Genomic DNA, 22732 nt, shown 5'->3' on the forward strand with positions numbered 1-22732 from the left:
TACCTCCATTGTGAAGATTGCAATTGGAATTTCTGGTTGCCATAAACCCTTTTGAGGGGTAATACTTTCAGATAATTACTATGCCAAAGCCACTGTCGTGTCACATTAAGGCGAGATCAGAAACGGGTCAATTGGCATAATTTGCCATGTATGCCTCCGATAGAAACAGAAAATAGGTGCAGGAGTAGGCCATTCAGCCCTTCGGCCCTTCGAGCCAGCTGGACATACAAAATCAGTACCACGTTTAGGCTTTTTCCCCCATATCCTTTGATTCCCTTAGCCCAAAGAGCTAAATCTAAATCTCTCTTGAAAATATCCAGTGAATTGGCCTCCACTGCCTTCTGTGGCAGAGTATTCCACAGATTCACAGCACTCTGGGTGAAAAGGTTTTTCCACATCTCCTAAATGGCTTACCCCTTATTCTTAAACTGTGACCCCTGGTTCTGGATTCCCCCAACATCGGGAACATGTTTCCTGCATCTACCCTGTCCAATCCTCTAAAAACGTTATGTTTCTATAAGATATCCTCTCATCCTTCTTAATTCCAGCAAATACAAGCCAAGTCGACCTATTCTTTCATCACACATCAGTCCCGCCATCCCGGGAATTAACCTGGTGAACATACGCTGCACTCCCTCAATAGCAATAATGTCCTTCCTGAAATTAGGAGACCAAAATTGCACACAAAACTCTAGGTGCAACCTCACCAGGGCACTGTACAGCTTGCTCCTAAACTCAAATCCTCTCACAATGAAGGCCAACATGCTATTAGCTATCTTCACTGCCTGCTGTATCTGCATGCTTACTTTCAGTGTCTGATGTACAAGCACACCCAGGTCTTGTAGCACCTACCATTCTCCTAGTCTGACACCATTCAGATAATAATCTGCCTTCCTGTTCTTGCCACCAAAGTGGATAAGCTGACATTTATCCACATTATTCTACATCTGCCATGCATCTGCTCACTCACCCAACCTATCCAAGTCACCCTGCAGCCTCAGCATCCTCCTCGCAGCTCACACTGCCACCCAGCTTTGTGTCATCCGCAAACTTAGAGATGTTACATTTAATTCCCTCGTCTAAATCGTTAATTAAGCCAGGGTCTATTTCCGCATTTAAATCTTAGGTTAAAGTTTTACAATAACATATTTCAGGTTTCCTCTATATCTTTATAGATTGTAACCCTAACCCTAACCTAGCAATCAAGTCACAGCATGACTATGTCTGTAACTGCTCTCTAATATTCACTCTAGTCTGCGATTTGTAGCGACCACCATATACTTTACCGTGAGTCTTCATTGCATCATTTAATGCTCTCTTTCAGTGAAATATCTTTCTTCATCTTTATACAATACAATACAATACACTTTATTTGTCACTTGAACCTCATAGAGGCTCAAGTGAAATGTTGTTTCTGCAGTCATACATACAAGAAAAAAAAGACCCAAGACACAACACAATTTACACAGACATCCATCACAGCGCATCTCCACCTCGCTGTGATGGAAGGCAAAAAAAAACGTATCTCTCCCCTGCACTTCCCTGCACTTCCCTCTCCCCCCCCGATGTCAAAGTCAGAGCCCCCGGCGGGCGATAACAATTGTCCCGCGGCCATTAACGCTGCGCCGGGTGATGCAAGGCCGCGCTCCGGGTCTTGTTGTTGGAGCTCCGGGCGGGCGCTGGCAAAGTCCCGCAGCCGTTGAAGCCACTCCGGGCGATGATGTAAGGCCCCGCTCCAGGTCATCCTCGACCCCGCTACTCGGGCGGGTGAAGTCGCCGTTGCGGAAGCCCCGAAAAGCGGTCTCCCAGCAGGGACCCGTGGGCTCCCGGTGTCACTGTCTACCTGCGGTAAGCCTCCGAATCTCCGAGGGTCGGGTCGCAGCAGCGCGCCACCACCACTCCTCCCGCTCTGGACTCGGCCAGCTCCGTGATGGTGAGTAGATCCGCAGCTCCGTGACTGGAGCCCCAGGACGTTCCTGCTGGAGGCTGCTCCACGGTGCAGCCCCAACGACAAAGGAGACCCGACAGGGAAAGGTCGGGTCCTCCGTGCAGGGGAAAATGTTTTAAAGTTCCCCCCCCCCCCCCTGCCCCCCCCCCCCCCCCACACACACACACACACACACACACACACACATACCCCATCAAAAAAAATAAAAACTACATTAAAACGGGACCAAAAATAACAAAAAGACAGACGGACTGCAGAGGCCGCTGCGACGTGAGTCGCGCCGCCCACCGCCCACTTTACTACTTTTGTCTACATTTCTAACATTGAAAAACAAATTTTCAATTGAGGCTCCCTGTGGCTCAGTCTGCACTCTGTAACTTCCCGTTTGCTCTACGTATTGTATTTGCGTTTGACTTGATTGTATTTATGTGTAGTAATATTTAATCTGTGTGGATAGCATGTGAAACAAAGCTTTTCACTGTACCTCAGTACACATGACAATAATAAGCCTAAACCTGATGTAACTTGTTAGCCTTGTTTTGTTTCTGCTGAATAGCTCTGAAATCATGTTCAACTTTTTGTTTCCAAACATCAGAAGCACGTGTGTGAGAAAGCACCTTCCAAAGAGAAAAAATCTATCCGGTTTGATTTGGCCCACAAAGAAAAGGTAGAACTAATCACTAACTGATCATGTTTAGTCACTAAGGCTTGACGGTTATGGGACTTTGATCTGTGTTGTTGGGTGATTTTAGTTTAGGATAATATAGGAAACTTAAACCTAAGCTGCATCTTTATATCATAAAAGTGCCAGTGTTCATGATGCTGCTGTGCAATCAATCTATTAAAATGCTTCCATAAAAATGATTCCAATCATTCTGAAGAAGAGTCCCGACCTGAAACGTCACTGATCCATGTTCTCCAGAGATGCTGTCTGACTCGCTGAGTCACTCCAGCACATTGTGTCTTTTTTTTACTTCCATATAAAAATGAGCAAGGCAATATTGCAGGAACGGCCAGTCACTGACCGGGTTTAAGAGCGGCAAGTTTGAGAAACTACGTTCAGGACTTTAGGGTGGCACGGTGGCGTTGTAAAGGCTGCTGCCTTAGAGCCAGGGACCCAGGCTCCATCCAGACTACGAGTGCTGTCTGTTTGGAGTTTGTACGTTCTTCCCGCGACCACGTTGGATTTCCCCGGGAGCCCTGGTTTCCTCCCACACTCCAAAGTTGTACAGGGTTGTAGTTTAATTGGCTTCGGTAAAAATTGTAAGTTCTCCCTAGTGTGTAGGATAGTGTTTGTGTACGGGGATCGCTGGTCAGTGCAGTCTCGGTGGGCCAAAGGGCCTGTTTCCGCACTCTATTTCTAAGACTAAAAAGTAAAACTAAAAAGGCAGTCGGTGTCTTTGGGACTATGTTCGATCATGTCACAAAGTTTATGTGAATGGAAGAATATTTGGAAAAAATGGGGAAATATAATTTCAGTAAAATTTATATCCCCATTATCCCATCTTTTATTCTCATTCACATCTGAAGATTTATCTGGGAATCTAGTCAGGTTTGCAAACTGCAGCTGAAGCACCCTATGTGATCTGACCGGTGCTTCCAAGCCGGTAGTCTCTCCATTACCAAGATAATGCTTCCATCTTTATAACACTATCCATCTCCGCTCCTGTTTCATCTGCTTTTAAGACCTTCATCCATTTCTCTGATGTCCAACTCAGTCCTTGTCTTGCGTCATGGATAAAGTTGAGCTCATCCAGACCTCTGCTCATGTGTCATCCATGTCCAGTACACCATCCTATCCCGTCTATACTCTTTAACCCACCTTTCCCTCAGGCCCAACTGTACTGTAATTTTTACAATTCTCTACCGTGTTGCAATCCCTCCAATATTGAACCAGTTCCTATCACTGTAAGACATTTTTTCAATTGAGGCTCCCTGTGGCTTAGTCTATTGATATTCTGCACCCTGTACCTTCCCATTTGCTCTATCTACTGTACTTGATTGTTTATTAATAGTATCATTTACTCTGTTTGGATAGCATGCAAAACAAGCTGCTCCAACCTACATACAAAACAAGCTGTTGCAACCTACATACAAAACAAGCTGCTCCAACCTACATACAAAACAAGCTGCTGCAACCTACATACAAAACAAGCTGCTGCAACCTACATACAAAACAAGCTGCTCCAACCTACATACAAAACAAGCTGCTCCAACCTACCAAACGGCAGAGATTGCTATTGACCTTGAACACAGGCCTCATACACATTTCAAATTTTCTTCAGTCCTTCTTTAGCACCCATACCTTCGTCTGGCCCTCTCTAATATTTCCGCATTAAATCGCATCGAGTCTGCCTAATATCTCTTTCTCAAGTGTTTTTTTAATAAGGCTCCTATGAAGGATCTGGGAACATTTTGCAAGACTAAAGTAAAACTCTGATAATCCACCATCCATTGTTCAACAATCGCAGTGGGTGAGCATCTGAATCACAGATGCCTTTTAATCTCCCTGGGGTCCAGCGTGGATTTGTGAACTTGATTCCTGTGCTCCCTTTCAACCTGTGTAGGAAAGAACTGCAGATGCTGGTTTAAGTCGAACCTGCTGGGTTCACTCAGTTATGAGACTCTGTAACACCAGAATCAAAAGTTAGTCTAAAAATGTGTTGGAGTATTAACATCCAACCCACAAATAAATACACAAAGTGCCGGAGTACCCCAGCCGAAACGTCATCTATCCATGTTCTCTAGAGATGCTGCCTGATCTGCTGAGTTACTCCAGCACTCTGTGTCTGCTTTTGTAAAACTGCATCTACAGTTCCTTGTTTCTACCACAATTAATAGTTTGACTGCAAATGCTCGTAATAATAGTTTGCAAGGTGTTACCTGACAATTTTAATAGAGTTTACACCATTTGTGACAAACATAAAATTGAATCACACTTTTGTTAGTAGTGTTTTAATAGCTTTATTGTTGTAATAAATTCATGGATTAACAAGTTTGCTGTGTGCTTCGTTTTGTCTGTTGCAAATGGTCTGACATGTATAGTGTGTGTAAATATGTACCTGCACTGTGGTGTGTGTGTGTGTATATATATCTGAAGAAGGGTTTTGGCCCGAAACGTCACCTATTTCCTTTATATGTGTGTGTGTGTGTATATATATATGTGTGTGTGTGTCTGGGACATATGACAATAAAACACTCTTTAATCTATTGTTCGACTGTGTATGTAACCTCACTAATCCTTATTGAAGTCTAAGAGCAATCCAAAAATGTTGACCACTATAAAATTGTCAACACTGAAAATATCTAGGTTATTATTAAAATGGGCTCTTATCATCACTCTATGGTTTTGGAGATACTTACAATATTGGTTTTAATCATTAACTGAGGAAGACATGAATAAAAAAGATGAAGTGCCTTCTGTTGATAATTTTACCACAACTCCACTCCATCTAGTGAGCAGTAGAGTTGCTGGAAGCCACAGCCTTGCTGTGAAATGTTATGACGGGTAACCTCAAAGACAAGGCTGGTGATAAGTTCTTATCTCCACGTGAGAATGACATAAATAATGAAATGTCTTGATGAGTACGGGTGTCAGAGATATTGGGGATAAGGTAGGAGAATGGGGTTAGGAGGGAGAGATAGATCAGCCATGAATGAATGGCAGAGTAAACCTGTTGGGCCGAATGGCTTAATTCTGCTCCCATCATATGAATTTATGAAATTATTTTTCATGTGTTAAATTTATGAACACAACTTGCAATTTAGAGTAACTACATGTTGCAAAACTTGTTTCACAGTCTCGTTCTCCTGGAGGGAACCGATCACGTGACGGCTGCCGTTTTGTAGAATTAGGCTGCAATTTTAAGGTAGGTCTCTGTTAATTTTAAAAAATCAATCATTTTTTTTTGTTGGAATTAGTAAACTGCTGGTAAATAATGTTCTGGTTTTCCTACATTGACCGTGAAGGAATTGTTCTTTTTGCTAACTGGATAGCACGAAACAAAAAGCTTTTCACTGTACCTCAGTACACCTGACAATATAAGATGGTTATCAAAAATGACAGCAGAATCTTACAGCTGGGCAAGTGGGCTGAGGAATGGCTAATGGCATTTAATGCGGATAAGTGCGGGGTGTTGCATTTTAGAAGTCAAACAATGGAGGACCTTCACAGTGAACGGCAGTGCATTGGGGAGTGTTGTAGAGCAACGGGGTGTTGGAGTGCAGAAAACATAGTTCCATGTAAGTGGCATCACAGGAAAATAGGGTGGTAAAGGAAGCTTTTGGTACATTGGCCTTTATCAGTCAGGGTATTGAGTATAGAAGTTGGACAAGGTGTTGGTCAGGCCACATTTGGAGCACTGTCTACAGTTTTGGTCACCGTGTACAGTTTAGGAAGTATGTCGTCAAGCTGGAAAGAATGCAGAGAGGGTTGATGTTGCCAGGACTTGAGAGCTTGAGCTACAGGGAGAGGTTGGACAAACTAGGACTTTATTCCTATGAATGCAGGGGGCTGAGTGGGTGATCTTCTAGAGGGGTTTAAGATCATGAGGGGAATAGACAGGGTGAATGCACTGAGTCTGAAATCGGAGCGCGATCTAAAATTATAAATGGTCATGTTGGAAACTGATCAGCTTTTATAATCTTTGCAAGATAATTTAGCCTGTATTGTTGTGATAAGAATTGATAGAGTAGATGAATCTTGAAGGAGTTCGACCTTTAACATTTAATTTCCTTGTGAATTTTAAAGCAGGTATTAATAAAATATCTTATTTTCCTTCCACTTTATCACATTCCTACAACAGGAAGATGGCTGTTTATTTTGTTTCAAAATATTTTTTTTTCTTTGGCCTCTTATAAACATTATGTCAATTCTTGAATATAGACACAAAATGCTGGAGTAACTCAGCAGGACAGGCAGCATCTCCGGAAGGAAAGAATGGGTGACGTTTTGGGTCAAGACCCTTCTTCAGATTCTTGAAAAATGTCAATTTGTGATTTAATGCCCAGTTATCTTCACATTAAATATATTTACAATATATGGGACCAATCTTTCTTTGGCTGAAAGGGTCTTGCTGTCTTCCAGGAACATTACAACTAGTCCTTTTTTTAAATTTCAGTCTGTACGATGTATTGCACAAGGTGCAGAACTGAGTTACAGTGATGTTATAAAAGTTGTCCAAATGAGTTATGGCGGCACAGTGACGTAGCGGTAGAGCGACTGCCTTACAGCGCCAGAGACCCGGGTTCGATCCTGACCGTGGGTGCTGTCTGTACATTTTCCCCATGACCCTCGTGGGTTTTCCACAAGATCTTCGGTTTCGTCCCACACTCCAAAGACGTGCAGGTCTTTGTAGGTTTGTAGGTTAATTGGGTTGGGGTAAATGTAAAAATTGTCCCTCGTGTGCAGGATAGTGTTAATGTGCGTGGATCGCTGGTCGGTGCGGGCGCGGTGGGCCGAGGGGCCTATTTCCACGCTGTATCTCTAAAGTAAACTAAACTGCAGTGAGTTACTTAACTGTCAGAATGGTGATAGATAGTAAAAAGGATGAATTGAATAACAATGACTAAAGAAGGACCGGAAAATAGAAAATGGAAAAAAACTAAAAACCAAACATCCATCGTTTCCTGGCAGGAAAAGTTGATTTGAAAGAGAATGGAGTGTTAAAGAGGGAACTGCAGATGCTGGAGAATCGAAGGTTACACAGAAAAGCTGGAGAAACTCAGCGGGTGCAGCAGCATCTATGGAGCGAAGGAAATAAGAACTCCTCAGTCTGAAGAAGGGTTTCGGCCCGAAACGTTGCCTATTTCCTTCGCTCCATAGATGCTGCTGCACCCGCTGAGTTTCTCCAGCTTTTCTGTGAAAGAGAATGGATATGTTACTCCAGTTACTTCCACAACATCTGCATCTCCACAGTGATTTTCTGTGAGGGGAATGTTTCTTCATGTGAATTCTATGGTTGTATTGATTAGATTCTGTAAAATTCACAAGGAAATTAAATGTGAAAGGTCAAACTCCTTCAAGAGTCATCTACTTTGTACATCAGATTTGTATAGTATGGTTATTGCCCTTTCCGTCCCCTATCCAGCCTTGCGTCACCTCATTTAGAAAGTCATCAATGGCCATTAACTGTAATCTATTTCTGTCGCATCTTTTGGTCTTGATCAAGACTGCTGAAGGAACGTTCCTGTAACTCGAGCATCCAAAATCAATGCGTACTATAAAACACAAGATGCTAAAGTAACTCAGCAGATCAGGGAGCATCTCTGGAATACATGGATAGATAACGTTTCGGGTCAGGACCCTTCTTCAGACCTCTTGGGTCCTCCAGAGAAGCTACCTGACTCACTAGGTTACTCCAGCACTTTGTGTTCTTCGCAAGATTGTCGCATCTGCAGTTCCTTGTGTCTACATCCAAAGTCGCTGTTTTAATTGGAAAAAAGCCTCTGCCCCTGCGTAATATTTAATACGGGTTTTTATGAACTGTTCCAAGAATGACAACGCAACACACCAACGCATCACCGGTTCCTCACTCCCCTCCATTGAGTCTGTCCAAAGCAAATGATGTCTGCGAAGGGTGCTCAGCATCGTCAAGGACTGCTCTCACCCCAACCACAGACTCTTTACCCTCCTACCATCCGGGAGGCGCTACAGGTCTCTCCGTTGCCGGACCAGCAGGTCCAGGAACAGCTTCTTCCCTGCGGCTGTTACATTACTAAACACTGTACCTCGGTGACTGCCAATCACCCCCCCCCCGGACACTCCTTCCACCAGGAAACAAAAAATAGCACTATTATGACTGTATGCACGTAAATATATTTATTTATTGCTCATATTCTATGTCGCTCTTCTAGGGAGATGCTAACTGCATTTCGTTGTCTCTGTACTATACACTGCACAATGACAATAAGGTTTGAATCGGAATCTGACATGATTGCACATAAATTATCACTGTTTCAAATATTACCCTACTCAACGTGCAGTATTTAATTCTGTATTCTTTAATGTTCATTAATAAAGGGCAGCAAAGAACGTGTCAAGGATCATGAAAGTGGGTCAGTTGCCGCACATCTTGCATTATTACTCCAGTTTGCCAATACTCTGAACACCAACCTGCACAGCTTTGGCGCTGCTGATGATGAAGAAGATACATCGGCGCTTGCTCTCCCTTCACTGATCACTCAACTGCAGCTCAGAGTCCAAGAAATCGAAAAGAATGTACTGTCTCTGTCGTACAAAAATTCATTATCCTCCCTACGCTCCCAGGTGGCAGTGGAATCAAACGGTGATTTAGAAACGGATCATTTTGAAGGAGCTTCTGGATCCAGTAACAGCTCAGATTCGCCGGCACCGCTGTATTCTGGTCAAGCATTGACGGGCTGTCAAAATAAAATTGATGCTCTTGAATGCAAAATCCAGACATTTGAAAACATTGTGACCGTTTTGAACCGAGAGGTAGAAAAGACTCATACCACTATGGTTGCTTTTGAGAGACAAAACAAGATTGACCAAGATGCCATTAAAGCTTTGGAACGCAGGGTAAAGTATTTTGTTTATGCATTTCCATTTTTTCCCCTCCTGTTTGTTGTAGGAAACACACCACTTTTATAAAAATCTCGAGACAGCTATTGCTAAAATTGTATTCCCCTTTCCCCCCCCCTTCCCTTTTCCTTTGTTAGAATAGTATCATCTCTGGTTTGAAGAGCTCTTGTTCAAACTAGCTTTTCACTGATCCTCGACACACTTAACAATAAACTAATTGAACAGAACTAAGATATTTGAAAATGAGTCATAACTCAAGTGGTGTATTCATTTATAATAGAATTAGTTTAACTTGTATCTTTTGGAATACTTATTCTATAATTACTCCTATATAGAGAGATGATGAACAGTATTTCATTATCCCACCAAGTGGTCAGTTTTTATTTGACCATAATTATGGGATTCATCTAAGGATCTGTCATCGTGGTGCAATTCTTTACCATCCAGTTTCTTTTATACTACAAATAGTTTTCAAGTCTTAAGTAACTTTTTTTTAAATGCGTTACCAAAGATTTTTGAATCCAACAACACATTAAATCTGCACCATGGCGCAGCCTCACTGCACCAGTGATCAGGGTTCGTTCAGGTGCTGTCCATGTGGAGTTTGCACGTTCTCCCTTTGACCACATGGGTTTTCTCCAGGTGCTGCAGCTTCCTCCCACATCTCAAAGATGTGTGGGTATGTAGCTAATCGGCCTCTGTAAATTGTCCCTCGAGTGTCGGGAGTGGATGGAAAGCGTGATAACATAGAACTAGTGTGTGAACGGCTGATCAATGGTTGATGTGGACACAGTGGGCCAAAGGGCCTGTGTTCAGGCTATATCTTTAAACTATAACTAAAAGCTAAGAACACCTGCAATGTTGTTCCGATGGATATCGTGAATCATACATATGTAACGGAACATATTCAGTTGCTGTAATGTGAACTGTTAGCTCTGCAATTGGGTAAAGTAGTGATGGGTGATATATGTGGGTGTAGTTCAGTTTGACTCGTCAGGTTTCTTCTAATTCCTACTCTTTGCTTCCTGTCTGCCAACCAGTTCTCTATCCATATCAATACCCTACCCCCAATACCATGTGTTCTAATTTTGCATACTAATCTCTTGTGTGGGACCTTGTCAAAGGCTTTTTGAAATTCCAGATACACCACATCCACTGGCTCTCCTTTATCCATTCTACTTGTTACATCTTCTGGAATTGTGTGAATATTGGGAGACCTGAGCAATTTTGGTCCCCTAACTTGAGGAAGGACATTATTGCTATTGAGGGAGTGCAGCGTAGGTTCACCGGGTTAATTCCCGGGATGGCAGCACTGTCGTATGATGAAAGAATAGGTTGACTGGGCTTGTAGTCACCGGAATTTAGAAGGATGAGAGGGTATCTTATAGTAACATATAAAATTCTTAAAAGGATTGGACAGGCTAGATGCAGGAAAAATGTTCCCGATGTTGGGGGAGTCCAGAACCAGGGTCACAGTTTAAGAATAAGGGGTAGGCCATTTAGGACTGAGATGAGGAAAAACCTCTTCACCCAGAGTTGTGAATCTGTGGAATTCTCTGCCACAGAAGGCAATGGAGGCCAATTCACGAGATGTTTTCAAGAGAGAGTTCGATTTAGCTCTTGGGGTGAAAGGAATCATGGGATATAGGTTGTGCTGGTTCCCGGGATGGTGGTGCTGGTTCAAAGGGCCGAATGGTCTACTCCTGCACCTATTTTTCCATGTTTCTTGAGCCCAGAGCAGCAGAATCACTCTGACTGATCAATAGAACTCGAGGCTAACCCACTAGAGTAATGCTTTTCTTAAGGTCGTTGTGCTGGTGTTTATTTATTTTTGTAAGCTGACGTCGATAACATTTTAGTATTTGACATTCCAATCCATTTCCAGGTTTCTGATCAGCAGCACCTATTGGCTTTGAAGGATATGGTTATCAATGACTTCCGCATACAGCTGCTCAATTTGGAGCACATTTCCTATGATGGAATATTGATTTGGAAAATTGCTGACGTCAATAGAAAACGGCAGGAGGCCATGTCAGGGCGAACGACAAGTCTTTACTCCCCAGGTACTTGTTAAGTAAAATATGGTCTGGTTATTTTTAAATAATAATGTGCAAACTTCAAGCAATTGGCAAACGTTCTGCCATAAGTCTCCAAAAAATTGCAGAGTTGTGGATTTAGTTTTTAGTTTTAGAGATACTGGCCCTGACCTATCGTGTCCGTGTTGACCAGCGATCCCCGCATATTAACACTATCCAAAAAAGACAATTAATTATTACATTTACTAAGTCAATTTACCTACACACATGTGTGTCTTTGGAGTGTGGGAGGAAACCAAAGATCTCAGCGAAAACCCACGCGGTCACGGGGAGAACGTACAAACTCCGTACATACAGCACCCGTAGTCAGGATCGAACCCGGGTCTAAGGCAGCAACTCTAGCGCTGCGCCACCGTACCGCCCGGATGTAGCTCAGTCTATCACACAGACCGGACTCCCTACCATTGACTCCGTCTACACTTCACGCTGCCTCAGAAATGCAACCAACACAATCAACGACTTGTCCCACTCCGGTCATTCCTTCTTCTCCCTTATCCCGTTGGGCAGAATACGCAGAAGCTTGAAAGTGCGCACCACCAGACTCGGGAACTGCTTCTTCCCCTCTGTTATCATGCTTGGAGTCATACAGCTTGGGAACAGGGCCTTTGGCCCAACTTGCCCATGCTGACCAAGATGCCCCACTAGTCCCATCTGCCCACTTTTGGCCCATATCCCTTTAACCTTTTTTTCAGAGGGAACTGATGCTGGAGAATCGAAGGTTACACAAAAAAGCTGGAGAAACTCAGCGGGTGCAGCAGCATCTATGGAGCGAAGGAAATAGGCAACGTTTCGGGCCGAAACCCTTAAGGGTTTCGGCCCAAAACGTTGCCTATTTCCTTCGCTCCATAGATGCTGCTGCACCCGCTGAGTTTCTCCAGCTTTTTTGTGTAACCTCCCTTTAACCTTTCCTGTCCTTTTGAATGGTTCTTCCATAAGTTAGGGCACTGTCGGGTCACTGCTACCCCATTGATGACATTGGACTTTGTGCATGGAACTAATGTGCTACAGTGCTGCGAACTATATTCTACACTCTGTCTTCCCTTTTGATCAACTATTGTACTTGAATTTGTTTCTAATTTGACTTGACTGTATTGAGATATAATCTGATCTGATTGGTTAGCATGCAAATCAAAGCTTTTCACTGTACGTCAGTACATGTCAAAAAATAAACCAAACTAAACTTTCATGGCAGCATTAAAGCAGATGTTTCAGTATCACAGACTGGGGTATACAAGGTGACCTTCTTCAGCGTTGAATGATAAAAAGCATTTCCAACTATTATTCTGTCTTCTAGTAAATTTCATTATATATTAGGGGACGGCAAAAAAAACTAATTCATTGTCAATGCCACGTCTCATCCCTTCCCACCTAAATCACCCCCTCACCAGGTACTTCCTCTGCAACCGCAGGAGATGTAGAAACATAGAAATTAGGTGCAGGAGCAGGCCATTCGGCCCTTCGAGCCTGCACCGCAATTCAATATGATCATGGCTGATCATCCAACTCAGTATCCCGTACCTGATCCTTAGCCTAACTCCCTCTTTCGAGAGACCGAGTTAACCCTCTTAAATATAGCCAATGTGCCCAACTACCTCTAGAGAGTTCCAGAGATCACCACTCTCTGCGTGAAAAAGGTGCTTCCATCTCGTTTTAAAGGATTTCCCCCTTTATCCTTAAGCTGTGACCCCTTGTCCTGGACTTCCCTAACATCGGGAAAATCTTCCTGCATCTAGCCTGTCCAACCCCTAAGAATTTTGTAAGTTTCTATAAGATCCCCTCTCAATCTCCTAAATTCTAGAGAGTATAAACCAAGTCTATCCAGTCTTTCTTCATAAGACAGTCCTGACATCCCAGGAATCAGTCTGGTGAACCGTCTCTGCACTCCCTCTATGTAACACCTGTCCCTATACCGCTTCACTCTCCTCAATTCAGGGACCACAACAGACCTTCCAGTTGAGACCGAGTTCCACGTGCCCGTCCTCTAACCTCATCTACTGCATACAGGTGCTTCCAATGTGGCCTCCTGTACATCGACGAAACCAAGCAAAGGCTAGGTGACCAATTCGTTGAATACTAGCACTTAGTCCTCCATGGTCTTCTGGATTTCTCAGTTGCTAATTCCTCTTCACATTCCCATGCTGATCTTTCTGCCCTTGGCCTTCTCTATTGCCAGAGTCAGGCTTCAGGCAAACTGGAGGAGCAACACCTTATATTCAGCTTAGGTAGCTTACAACCCAATAATATGAATATTGACTCTCCAAATATAGATAACCCCCCCTCTTTCCCCTCTCTGCCTTTTTTTATTCTCTTTCCCTTCTTCTCCCCCTCCCCCCCCCCCCCCCCGCATCTGCACCCATTTCTCCCACTCTCCTGCCCTCCCCTCCCCTCTGCAACCCCATCACTTGCCACCTTTATTCATGCACTTCTTCTCTCCTTATCCTACAACCAACTCCCCCACCTGTAGCCAGCTGTCACTTGCCAGGCTTTATCCTGCCCTTCCTCTCTTTCAGCTTTTTCCGCCCTGCAACAGTCGAACTGTAGAAGGGTCCCGATCAAATATGTTGCCCCTCCATGTTCTCCAGAGTTGCTGCTTGACACGCTGAGTTACTCCAGCACTTTCTGTGTTCTATCCAAATTGTCAAAGCCCATGAAACCTTCTATCATATTGTTCAGGGAGTAATGTCCTGCAATATATCACTTTTCTCTGGACTCTACTGACTCGGCTGCTGATCATTTTGGATTTCTACCAATATCTAAACAACATTTTTGTTCCATGGGAACCAAAACTGACTAACTTCTTCCAGATGAGGCAACAAGGATAAACAGAGCTTTCACATCACCCCCATTGACCATTTAATCCTATTCCCTTCTTACACAGCCTTACTCTGAAGAAGGGTCTGACCTGAAATGTTGTCTGTCCATTCCCTCCACAGATGCTGCCCGACCCGTTGAGTTCCTCCAGCACTTTTTTTACTCAAGTTCCATCATCTCCAGTTAGAACAGTATAGCACAGGAACAGACTCTTTGGCCCACAATGTATGTGCCGAACATGATGCCAAATTAAACTGATTTCATCTACATATACATGATGCAAATTCCTCCACTCTCTGCAATTCCATGTGCCAATCTAAAAGCCTCTTAAACCCCACTATTGTATCTGCCTTGATCACCGCTGGTTTATTCCAGACCCCCACAACTTCCTGCAACTTGCCCTGCACATCTCCTTTAAACTGTCCCCCTCTAGCCTTTATAGCTGTGCCTTCTAGTGTTGGACATCTTCACCCAGGGGGAAAGGGTTCTGAATGGCCACCCTGTCTATGCCTCTCAGAATTTTATCTCCTTCTATCGTCTCTCCACCGATGTTCGAGAGAAAACAATCAAAGTCAATCCAACCTCTCCCTGCAGCTGAAACCTCTAATCCAGGCAGCATTCTGGCAACCTCCTCTGTACCCTCTCCAAAGCCTCTACATCCTTCCTGTAATGGGGCGACCAGAACTGTACACAATACTCCAAATGCAACTTAAGCAAAGTCCTATAGAGCTGCACAAATTGTGTCTCCAAATGATATTGCTATTTACTGGCTGCAAACCCCGTTCCTGCAAACTCATTTATGTTCCATACGATATGTAGTATAGACTCTGTATTTTCACTTGTGCCTAATACGATGATCATAATACTCATCTTTGTATCCATCATCTCCCATGTGGTTTCCCATTGACCAAGCCAAGTGTGCACATTTTGAATGACATCAGTGGGCAGTGCAGGCAACTGTCTGAAGAAGGGTCCTGACCCGAAACTTCACCTATTCCTTTTCTCCAGAGATGTTGCTTGACCCGCTGAGATACTCCGGTATTTAGTGTCTATCTTGCTGCCATGTTAGACAGCTTAAACAAAAGTATTTTTAGAAAAGATACAATTACCCCAATCCGCCCAATTTCTACATCTTGATGTCTCCCCATTCTATGTAATGTTTTTGTTGTAATTGTTTTCTTATGAGCACATTATGAAAACCAGCTGGCTAATGCCCAATTGAACCTTCCCAAGGAGATCCATCAATGAATATACTCCTCTTGAAGCACCACGAACCGGAATTTGTAATAAATTGTTTTATTGTACATTGTTATTGAATGAGTCTCTTTCACCACATTCATGGTAAAGAACAAGTCATCCCCCGCCCTTATTTGTAACTCACATTTACTTTTCTGTTCATTATGATATTATTTAATGTGAGTGATTTTTGGTGATGAGAATTTGAGATCGCCACCATTATCAGGGGCTTGTTCACTCCCCTGCCTGTCTTGTGGACTTCATTGCCTGCCTTCTCTATTCTGATATCTCACCAAGGATTATATTAGTTATTACTAACAGTTTAGTCTTGAAAATCCTTTTGAAGGGATTGTGTTTTTATCCTGTGTACTAATTGAAGATGAGAACAATGTATATATTTAACATGTATTTTCGGCTTGAGAATTAGTATCAATCTTGTGCACAGCTTATTAATGTTCACGTGGCAACGTGACATGTTTCTCAACAAGTGGCACAGTGGCGCAGCTGTAGAGTTGCTGCCTTACAGCGCCAGAGACCCGGGTTTGATCCTGTGGGTGCTTGTCAACACGGAGTTTGTACGTTCTCCCCGTGACCTAAGTGGGCTTTCTACGAGACCTTTGGTTTCCTCCCACACTCCAAAGATTTGTAGATTCATTTGCTTGGTTTTTTTTTTTTAAAAAGGCCCTAGTTTGCGTAGGGTAGTGTTAGTGTGCGGGGATCGCTGGTTGGTGTGGACTTGGTGGGCCGAAGAGCCGGCTTCCGCGCTGTATCTCTAAACTAAAGTTGATGAATCTTTATTTGCAGCATTCTACACCAGCAGATATGGCTACAAAGTGCGCATGAGAATATATTTAAACGGAGACGGGGCTGGTCGAGGAGGTCACATCTCCTTGTTCTTTGTTATCATGAAGGGAGAATATGACGCCTTGCTTCAATGGCCATTTAAGCAGAAGGTACGTCAAGAATTCCCACAAACTTCTAACAGTATTTAGCAGTCTCCTGTGTCCCTTAGACACTAGGTGCAGGAGTAGGCCATTCGGCCCTTTGAGCCAGCACCGCCATTCACTGTGATCATGGATGATCATCCACATTAAGTACCCCGTTCCTGCCTTCTCACCAAATCCCCTGACTCTGTTATCTTTAAGAGCTCTATCGAACTCTCTCTTGAAAGCATCCAGAAAATTGTTCTCCACTGCCTTCTGAGGCAGAGAATTCCACAGATTCACAACTCTCTAGGTAAAAAAGTTTTTCTTCGTCTCCGTTCTAAATGACCTACTCCTTATTCTTAAACTGTGGCCCCAGGTTCTGGACTCCCCCAACATCGGGAACATGTTCCCTGCCTCTAGCGTGTCCAATCCCTTAATAATCTCCATAGATGCTGCCAGACCCACTGAGTTTCTCCAGCTCTTTTGTCGTCCTTCTAAATCCTTGAGTTTACAAGCCCAGCCACTCCATTCTATCAACACATGACAGTCCTGCCATCCCAGGAATTAACCTTGTGAACCTATGCTGCACTCCCTCAATAGCAAGAATGTCCTTCCTCAAATTAGTCCAGGCGAGGTCTCAGTAGGGCCCTGTTCAACTGCAGAAGGACCTCTTTGCTCCTATATTCAACTCCTCGTGTTATGAAGGCCAACAAGCTTTCTTCTTCATTAGAAATCACAGAATTTAATGTTTTTACCTTCAGGGAATCTTGATTTCCTAAGTCGGGTTTCTTCCTTCTAAACCATTTGATCCCCCCCCCCCCCCCCCCCTCCTTCCAATCTAAAATGTTATTTGGTAGAATTCTGAAAATGGTTAGCAGTAGAAAATTAGCAAGTTAAGTTCTGTTCCATTAGCAAGTTATTTAGTTTCCTGAAGAGATTACCACAGACCATTGCTTAATTGTGCTTTATTTGTCATGTGTACTGAGGTACAATGAAATTCATTTTGTGTACAGTTCAGTACAAAGTATCAATGTACATAAACACTTGGATAAACATCTGGGGTATGGTCTCGGATACAAGCTGTAGAATACAGAGACACTATACAGAGTCGCCAGATTTGGCACTGTTTTCAAGTCCCAGTTATTATGGGTGTAGGGTACCTGACCTGACCATGAAGTGCTGTTGGCCTGACCATGCGTGGCTGCCGGTATCCTCCACCCCGGCTCCACTGCTCTGTGACCCTGTGACGTCCTCTTGGAGCGACGCCCTGTCCAACCAAGCCCCAGGCTGCTGCAGGGCATCCAACGGCCCACTCCACCATCGAGACACAGCACTTCCTCCCGCATCGGGCCTGCCTACCTGCCCTCTCTCCAACAACTCCCTCCTCTCCAGTCCCTGGGGCCTGTTTCCATGCTGTATCTCTAAATGATGCACTGACCTAATTGTGATTGCTTTGGAGAGGATCTATTTAATGAGGCACTTGCAGGAAAGATTACTGTTGCAATCCACATTTACTTGCTATTGCGTAGGAAGGAACTGGAGACGTTGGTTTAAACTGAAGATAGCGTCACTCAGCAGCGTCAGACAGCATCTCTGCAGAATTTGAATAGGTGACGTTTCAGGTCACGACCTGTTGGATCAACTTATTCCTAAATCAGACATGATTAATCAAAGACGTTGGCTTCAAAAGAATTAATCGATAGTGATTAGGTTCCTTAATGAGTCCTGCCATAATTAAAATTAGTGTTTGAACTTGCTTTCATGTTCATTTTTATCCCATTGTATCCTCAAAGTTAGGCCAGCCAGTATTTGGAACAATTATAAATTTTCAAAAAGCCATCACTCTTGCTCACACTTAACACTTCCCAGAATGATTTATCAATTTCAGTGAAAATACTGCCCAAGAGAAATTAAAAATGGATGAAGGAAAGTTCCTAATTCAGGAAGGTGCAGTGAAACGAGGTGCAGTAATGGTTCACTTTATAGTCACATGTACCCAAGTACAGTGACATTTTTTTTGCATGCAGGTTAGTGACAATGCTACTATACATCAGGCATAGTCATACTAGGTACAGGAGTGTAAGGCAGTGGACTACACTGTGTCGGCACACAAGAGTCGCCACCTTTTGTGCGCCATCAATGTGACATTGGATGTCCTTGCATATGTTCTAGTCTCCTGATGTTTCCTTTACAAGGAGAGGAAGAGAGCCTTGTGCACATTGGCAACTTGTGTAATACTTCAACACACCATTAGTGTAAGATGAGTATAAACAATAGACAATGGGTGCAGGAGTAGGCCATTCAGTCCTTCGAGCTAGCACCACCATTCAATGTGATCATGGCTGATCATCCCCAATCTGTACCCCGTTCCTGCCTTCTCCCCATATCCCGTGACTCCACTATTTTTAAGAGCCCTATCTAGCTCTCTCTTGAAAGCATCCAGCGAACCTGCCCCCACCGCCTCTGAGGCAGAGAATTCCACACTCGCCACTCTCTGTGAGAAAAAGTGTTTCCTCGTCTCCGTTCTAAATGGCTTACTCCTTATTCTTAAACTGTGGCCCCTGGTTCTGGACTCACCCAACATCGGGAACATGTTTCCTGCCTCTAGCGTGTCCAAGCCCTTAACAATCTAGCACTCAGAATGGACACGTTAGCCTTGGCCCAACAGTCATTTCAGGTTAGGCAGAGGTTCACTTGCACCTCCTCCAACCTTATCTACTGTATCCGTTATTCAAGGTGTAGACTTTCATATATTGACGCGACCAAACGTGGACTGGCCGATTGTTTTGCTCAACGCATTTGCTCATTCTGCCTGGATCTACCTAATCTCCCAGTTGCCAAACACTTTAACTCCCCTTCCCATTCCCACACTGACCTTTCTGTCCTGGGCCTCCTCCACTGTCAGAGTGAGGCCACATGCAAATTAGAGGAAATGCACCTCATATTTTGCTTGGGCAGCTTACACCCCAGCAGTATGAACATTGATTTCTCTCATTTCAAGTAACCCCTGCATTACCCCTCTCTCCACCCCTCCCCTACCATAGTGGTCCTGCTAGTTCCACTGTACAGATCCCTTCATTAACATCTTTTCCACAACCAACAATGGACCATTTCCTTGATCATTGGTGCCAGGTCTGATTTGTTCTGTACTTTTCATACCTCTAGTTTCCCTCTCCCCTGACCCTCATTCTGAAGAAGGGTGTAGACGAGAAACGTCACCTATTCCTTTTCTCCAGCGGTGTGGCCTGACCTGATGAGTTACTCCAGCTAGATGCAGGAAGATTGTTCCCGATGTTAGGGAAGTCCAGGACAAGGGGTCACAACTTAAGGATAAGGGGGAAATCCTTTAAAACCGAGATGAGAAGAACTTTTTTCACACAGAGAGTGGTGAATCTCTGGAACTCTCTGCCACAGAGGGTAGTTGAGGCCAGTTCATTGGCTATATTTAAGAGGGAGTTAGATGTGGCCCTTGTGGCTAAGGGGATCAGGGGGTATGGAGAGAAGGCAGGTACGGGATACTGAGTTGGATGATCAGCCATGATCATATTGAATGGCGGTGCAGGCTCGAAGGGCCGAATGGCCTACTCCTGCACCTAATTTCTATGTTTCTATGTTTTTTGTGTCTATCTTTAAAGATTCATCCTTGCTGTACGGCATACAATAATGAAACATGCATTCGAAATCCAATCAAAATAACATGTTCTGTTCTGCATGTGTAATGTGATGATTCTGATGAGTAGAATATCCTGGATTTTGTACATTTAATATTGATGCAGAAGGTACATTAATGTTCCATATTTAACTCTTGTGAAAAATCCCTTTCACAAAACTAAATGGCTTCTAAATGTATCCCACCTCCAGGTTTAGTATTGATTCCTATAATACTGGGACCTGCTGGGTTTGTTGCTGCCGATTAATTAGTTGAATGTATTAATCTTGGAATGTTTTAACTGTGCCTTTCCAAGGTTACGTTCATGCTCTTGGACCAGAACAGTCGGGAACATTTAATTGATGCATTTCGTCCGGATGCTAACTCGTCCTCATTTCAACGGCCAGTCAGTGAGATGAATATCGCCAGTGGATGCCCTATGTTTTTACCATTGTCCAAACTCGACGCTCCCAAGCAGGCCTACCTGAAAAATGATGCCATGTTTATCAAATGCATTGTAGATGCTGCAAGTTAATGGGGCAAGAGTTGAAAAGCTGCAGAAACGAGTTTGTATTTTCATTGTCTTGTCTTTCGCACTGATGTTTTTACAAGTACCACAGAACAATAATTTTATTTAAAAACAGAAATATCTGTGTGAATGATGTACTGCATCATCTATTGTGATTTTTTATTAATAGAACATTGGTATCTGTAAATATATATTTTCAACTTTGGAAATGCAAAATTAAGATGATTGAATTTCATGATTGTGAATCATTGCATTGTGTGAGTGTTGCAAATTTTTAGTGGTGCATGTAATAATTTATTTTACAGTAGTGTTCCCTGTGTTCCTGTTTTGAGTATGAAATATTGTTTGGTGATTCTGTTTATTTTGTGTATGAAATATATGCAAGAGGTCTTTGTCTCTTGGATTGTGCCTTCTCCAGTTGAGTTTGTCCCTTCGCCAATGAGCAGCGTCTGCCGTCTCCGATTACTGCTTTATAAAGACTATTTCTGTTAAATGGCTTGACAAGAGAAATGCTGTGAACGTCATTTGGGAATTAATATGAAAAATAAATTTCCATTTATTGCAAAGAGAAAATTAAGATAATTTTAAAATTGATGGGCAGATACAGATCCCTACCCATATTTTTTTAATGAAAACTTCATTGCTCTGTTAATTGCTCGAAATCGATTGAAAGATACAGCATGAAAATGTGTTTGGCCCATGGAGTCTGCGCCGACCAAGATCCCCACACACACGTACCCTATCCTACACATACTAGGGACAATTTTACATTTATATCAAGCCAATTAATGGACAAACCTGTACGTCTTTGGAGTGTGGAAAGAAACCGAATATCTCAGAGAAAACCATGCAGGTCACAGAGAGAACATATAAACTCTGTACAGACAAGCAGCCGTGGTCAGGATCGAGCCCGTGTCTCTGGCGCTGTGAGGCAGTAGCTCTACCACTACGCCACCGTGCCACCCATTTATGTCTTGGTGTTTTAATTTATTGGAATTTAATCTTTCACTTTTTTGGTGTTTTTTCCCCTGATAGGTTTAATTCAATGATGCAATGGAATATTTTGATTTGCATTGTCATTTATAAGCTTGGGTCAACAATGTATGCAGTACATGTCAGATTTTACCAGGTTGATGCCTGGATTAGGGGTTATTAGCTGCAGGGAAAGGTTGGATGGACTGGGATTTTTTTCGCTGGAATGCTGGAGGTTGTGTCAAGACCTGATAGAGAAGTATGTACAATTGTGAGAGACAATGCAAGATAAGCAATCAGAATTTTTTTCCCCCCAGGATAGAAAAATCAAATATTAGGGGGCATAGCTTTAAGGTCAGAGGGGCAAAATTTAAAAAGAGGGTAGTGAGTGCCTGGAACTTTTGTACAGGCACATGGATATGCAGGGAGTGGAGGGATGTGAGATGTGCAGGTGGATGAGTGCTTGTCTTGGCATCATGTTTGATACAGACATTGCTCTTGTGCTGTACTGTTCTATGCCACACAAAGGAATCGCTAAAGAATTGTGAAATTGAATCCTTGATAATTACAAAAGAGATGGGATATAAAACTCATCGCCTCCTGTAACTTATTGTGTCATTCACTCGGGTCACACCTGGTCTTCTACCATAAATCACTTAATTTTATCCCCATAATTCCATCTATTATCTATCTATCTGCACATATTACTAAAACTCTCATCTTGTTTGTTTCTATGTCTGTGATTCTGTCTGTGTCTATGTCTGTCCCTGTCTATCCTGATATTATGCCAACGGTACACGATTGCGCTACAAAACTTGGACCACCTTACTCGCCATTGTCGTGTGGTGTATCAAGTTTCGTTATGGTATATTTTTACAAGTTATTCACATTTTAAACTTTACAAAATCCAGTTTGACTAAAATCACTTGTGCTGGCAGTTAGCAGCATATGACATCACAATGGGATCTCATTTACATGATTGCTCAGGGAGATCCAGAGGGAGAGGAGGCGGTAGGGAGGGG

The 22732-nt window shown here is 43.2% G+C and overlaps 1 protein-coding gene across 1 annotated transcript in view; it reads left to right on the forward strand.

Moving 5' to 3' along the window:
- traf1 (TNF receptor-associated factor 1) overlaps positions 1–22299 on the forward strand; it is a 60631-nt gene extending 38332 nt beyond the window's left edge. Inside the window, exons 6-11 of the mRNA XM_055659769.1 lie at positions 2544–2615; positions 5749–5817; positions 8970–9488; positions 11377–11554; positions 16439–16587; positions 20526–22299. Coding sequence (XP_055515744.1) covers positions 2544–2615; positions 5749–5817; positions 8970–9488; positions 11377–11554; positions 16439–16587; positions 20526–20744 — 1206 coding nt within the window. The 3' untranslated portion in view covers positions 20745–22299. The remainder of the gene's footprint in view (positions 1–2543; positions 2616–5748; positions 5818–8969; positions 9489–11376; positions 11555–16438; positions 16588–20525) is intronic.
- The last annotated feature ends 433 nt before the right edge of the window (positions 22300–22732 follow it).

The sequence above is a fragment of the Leucoraja erinacea genome, chromosome 31, assembly GCF_028641065.1.
Source record: "Leucoraja erinacea ecotype New England chromosome 31, Leri_hhj_1, whole genome shotgun sequence".
NCBI lineage: Eukaryota > Metazoa > Chordata > Chondrichthyes > Rajiformes > Rajidae > Leucoraja > Leucoraja erinaceus.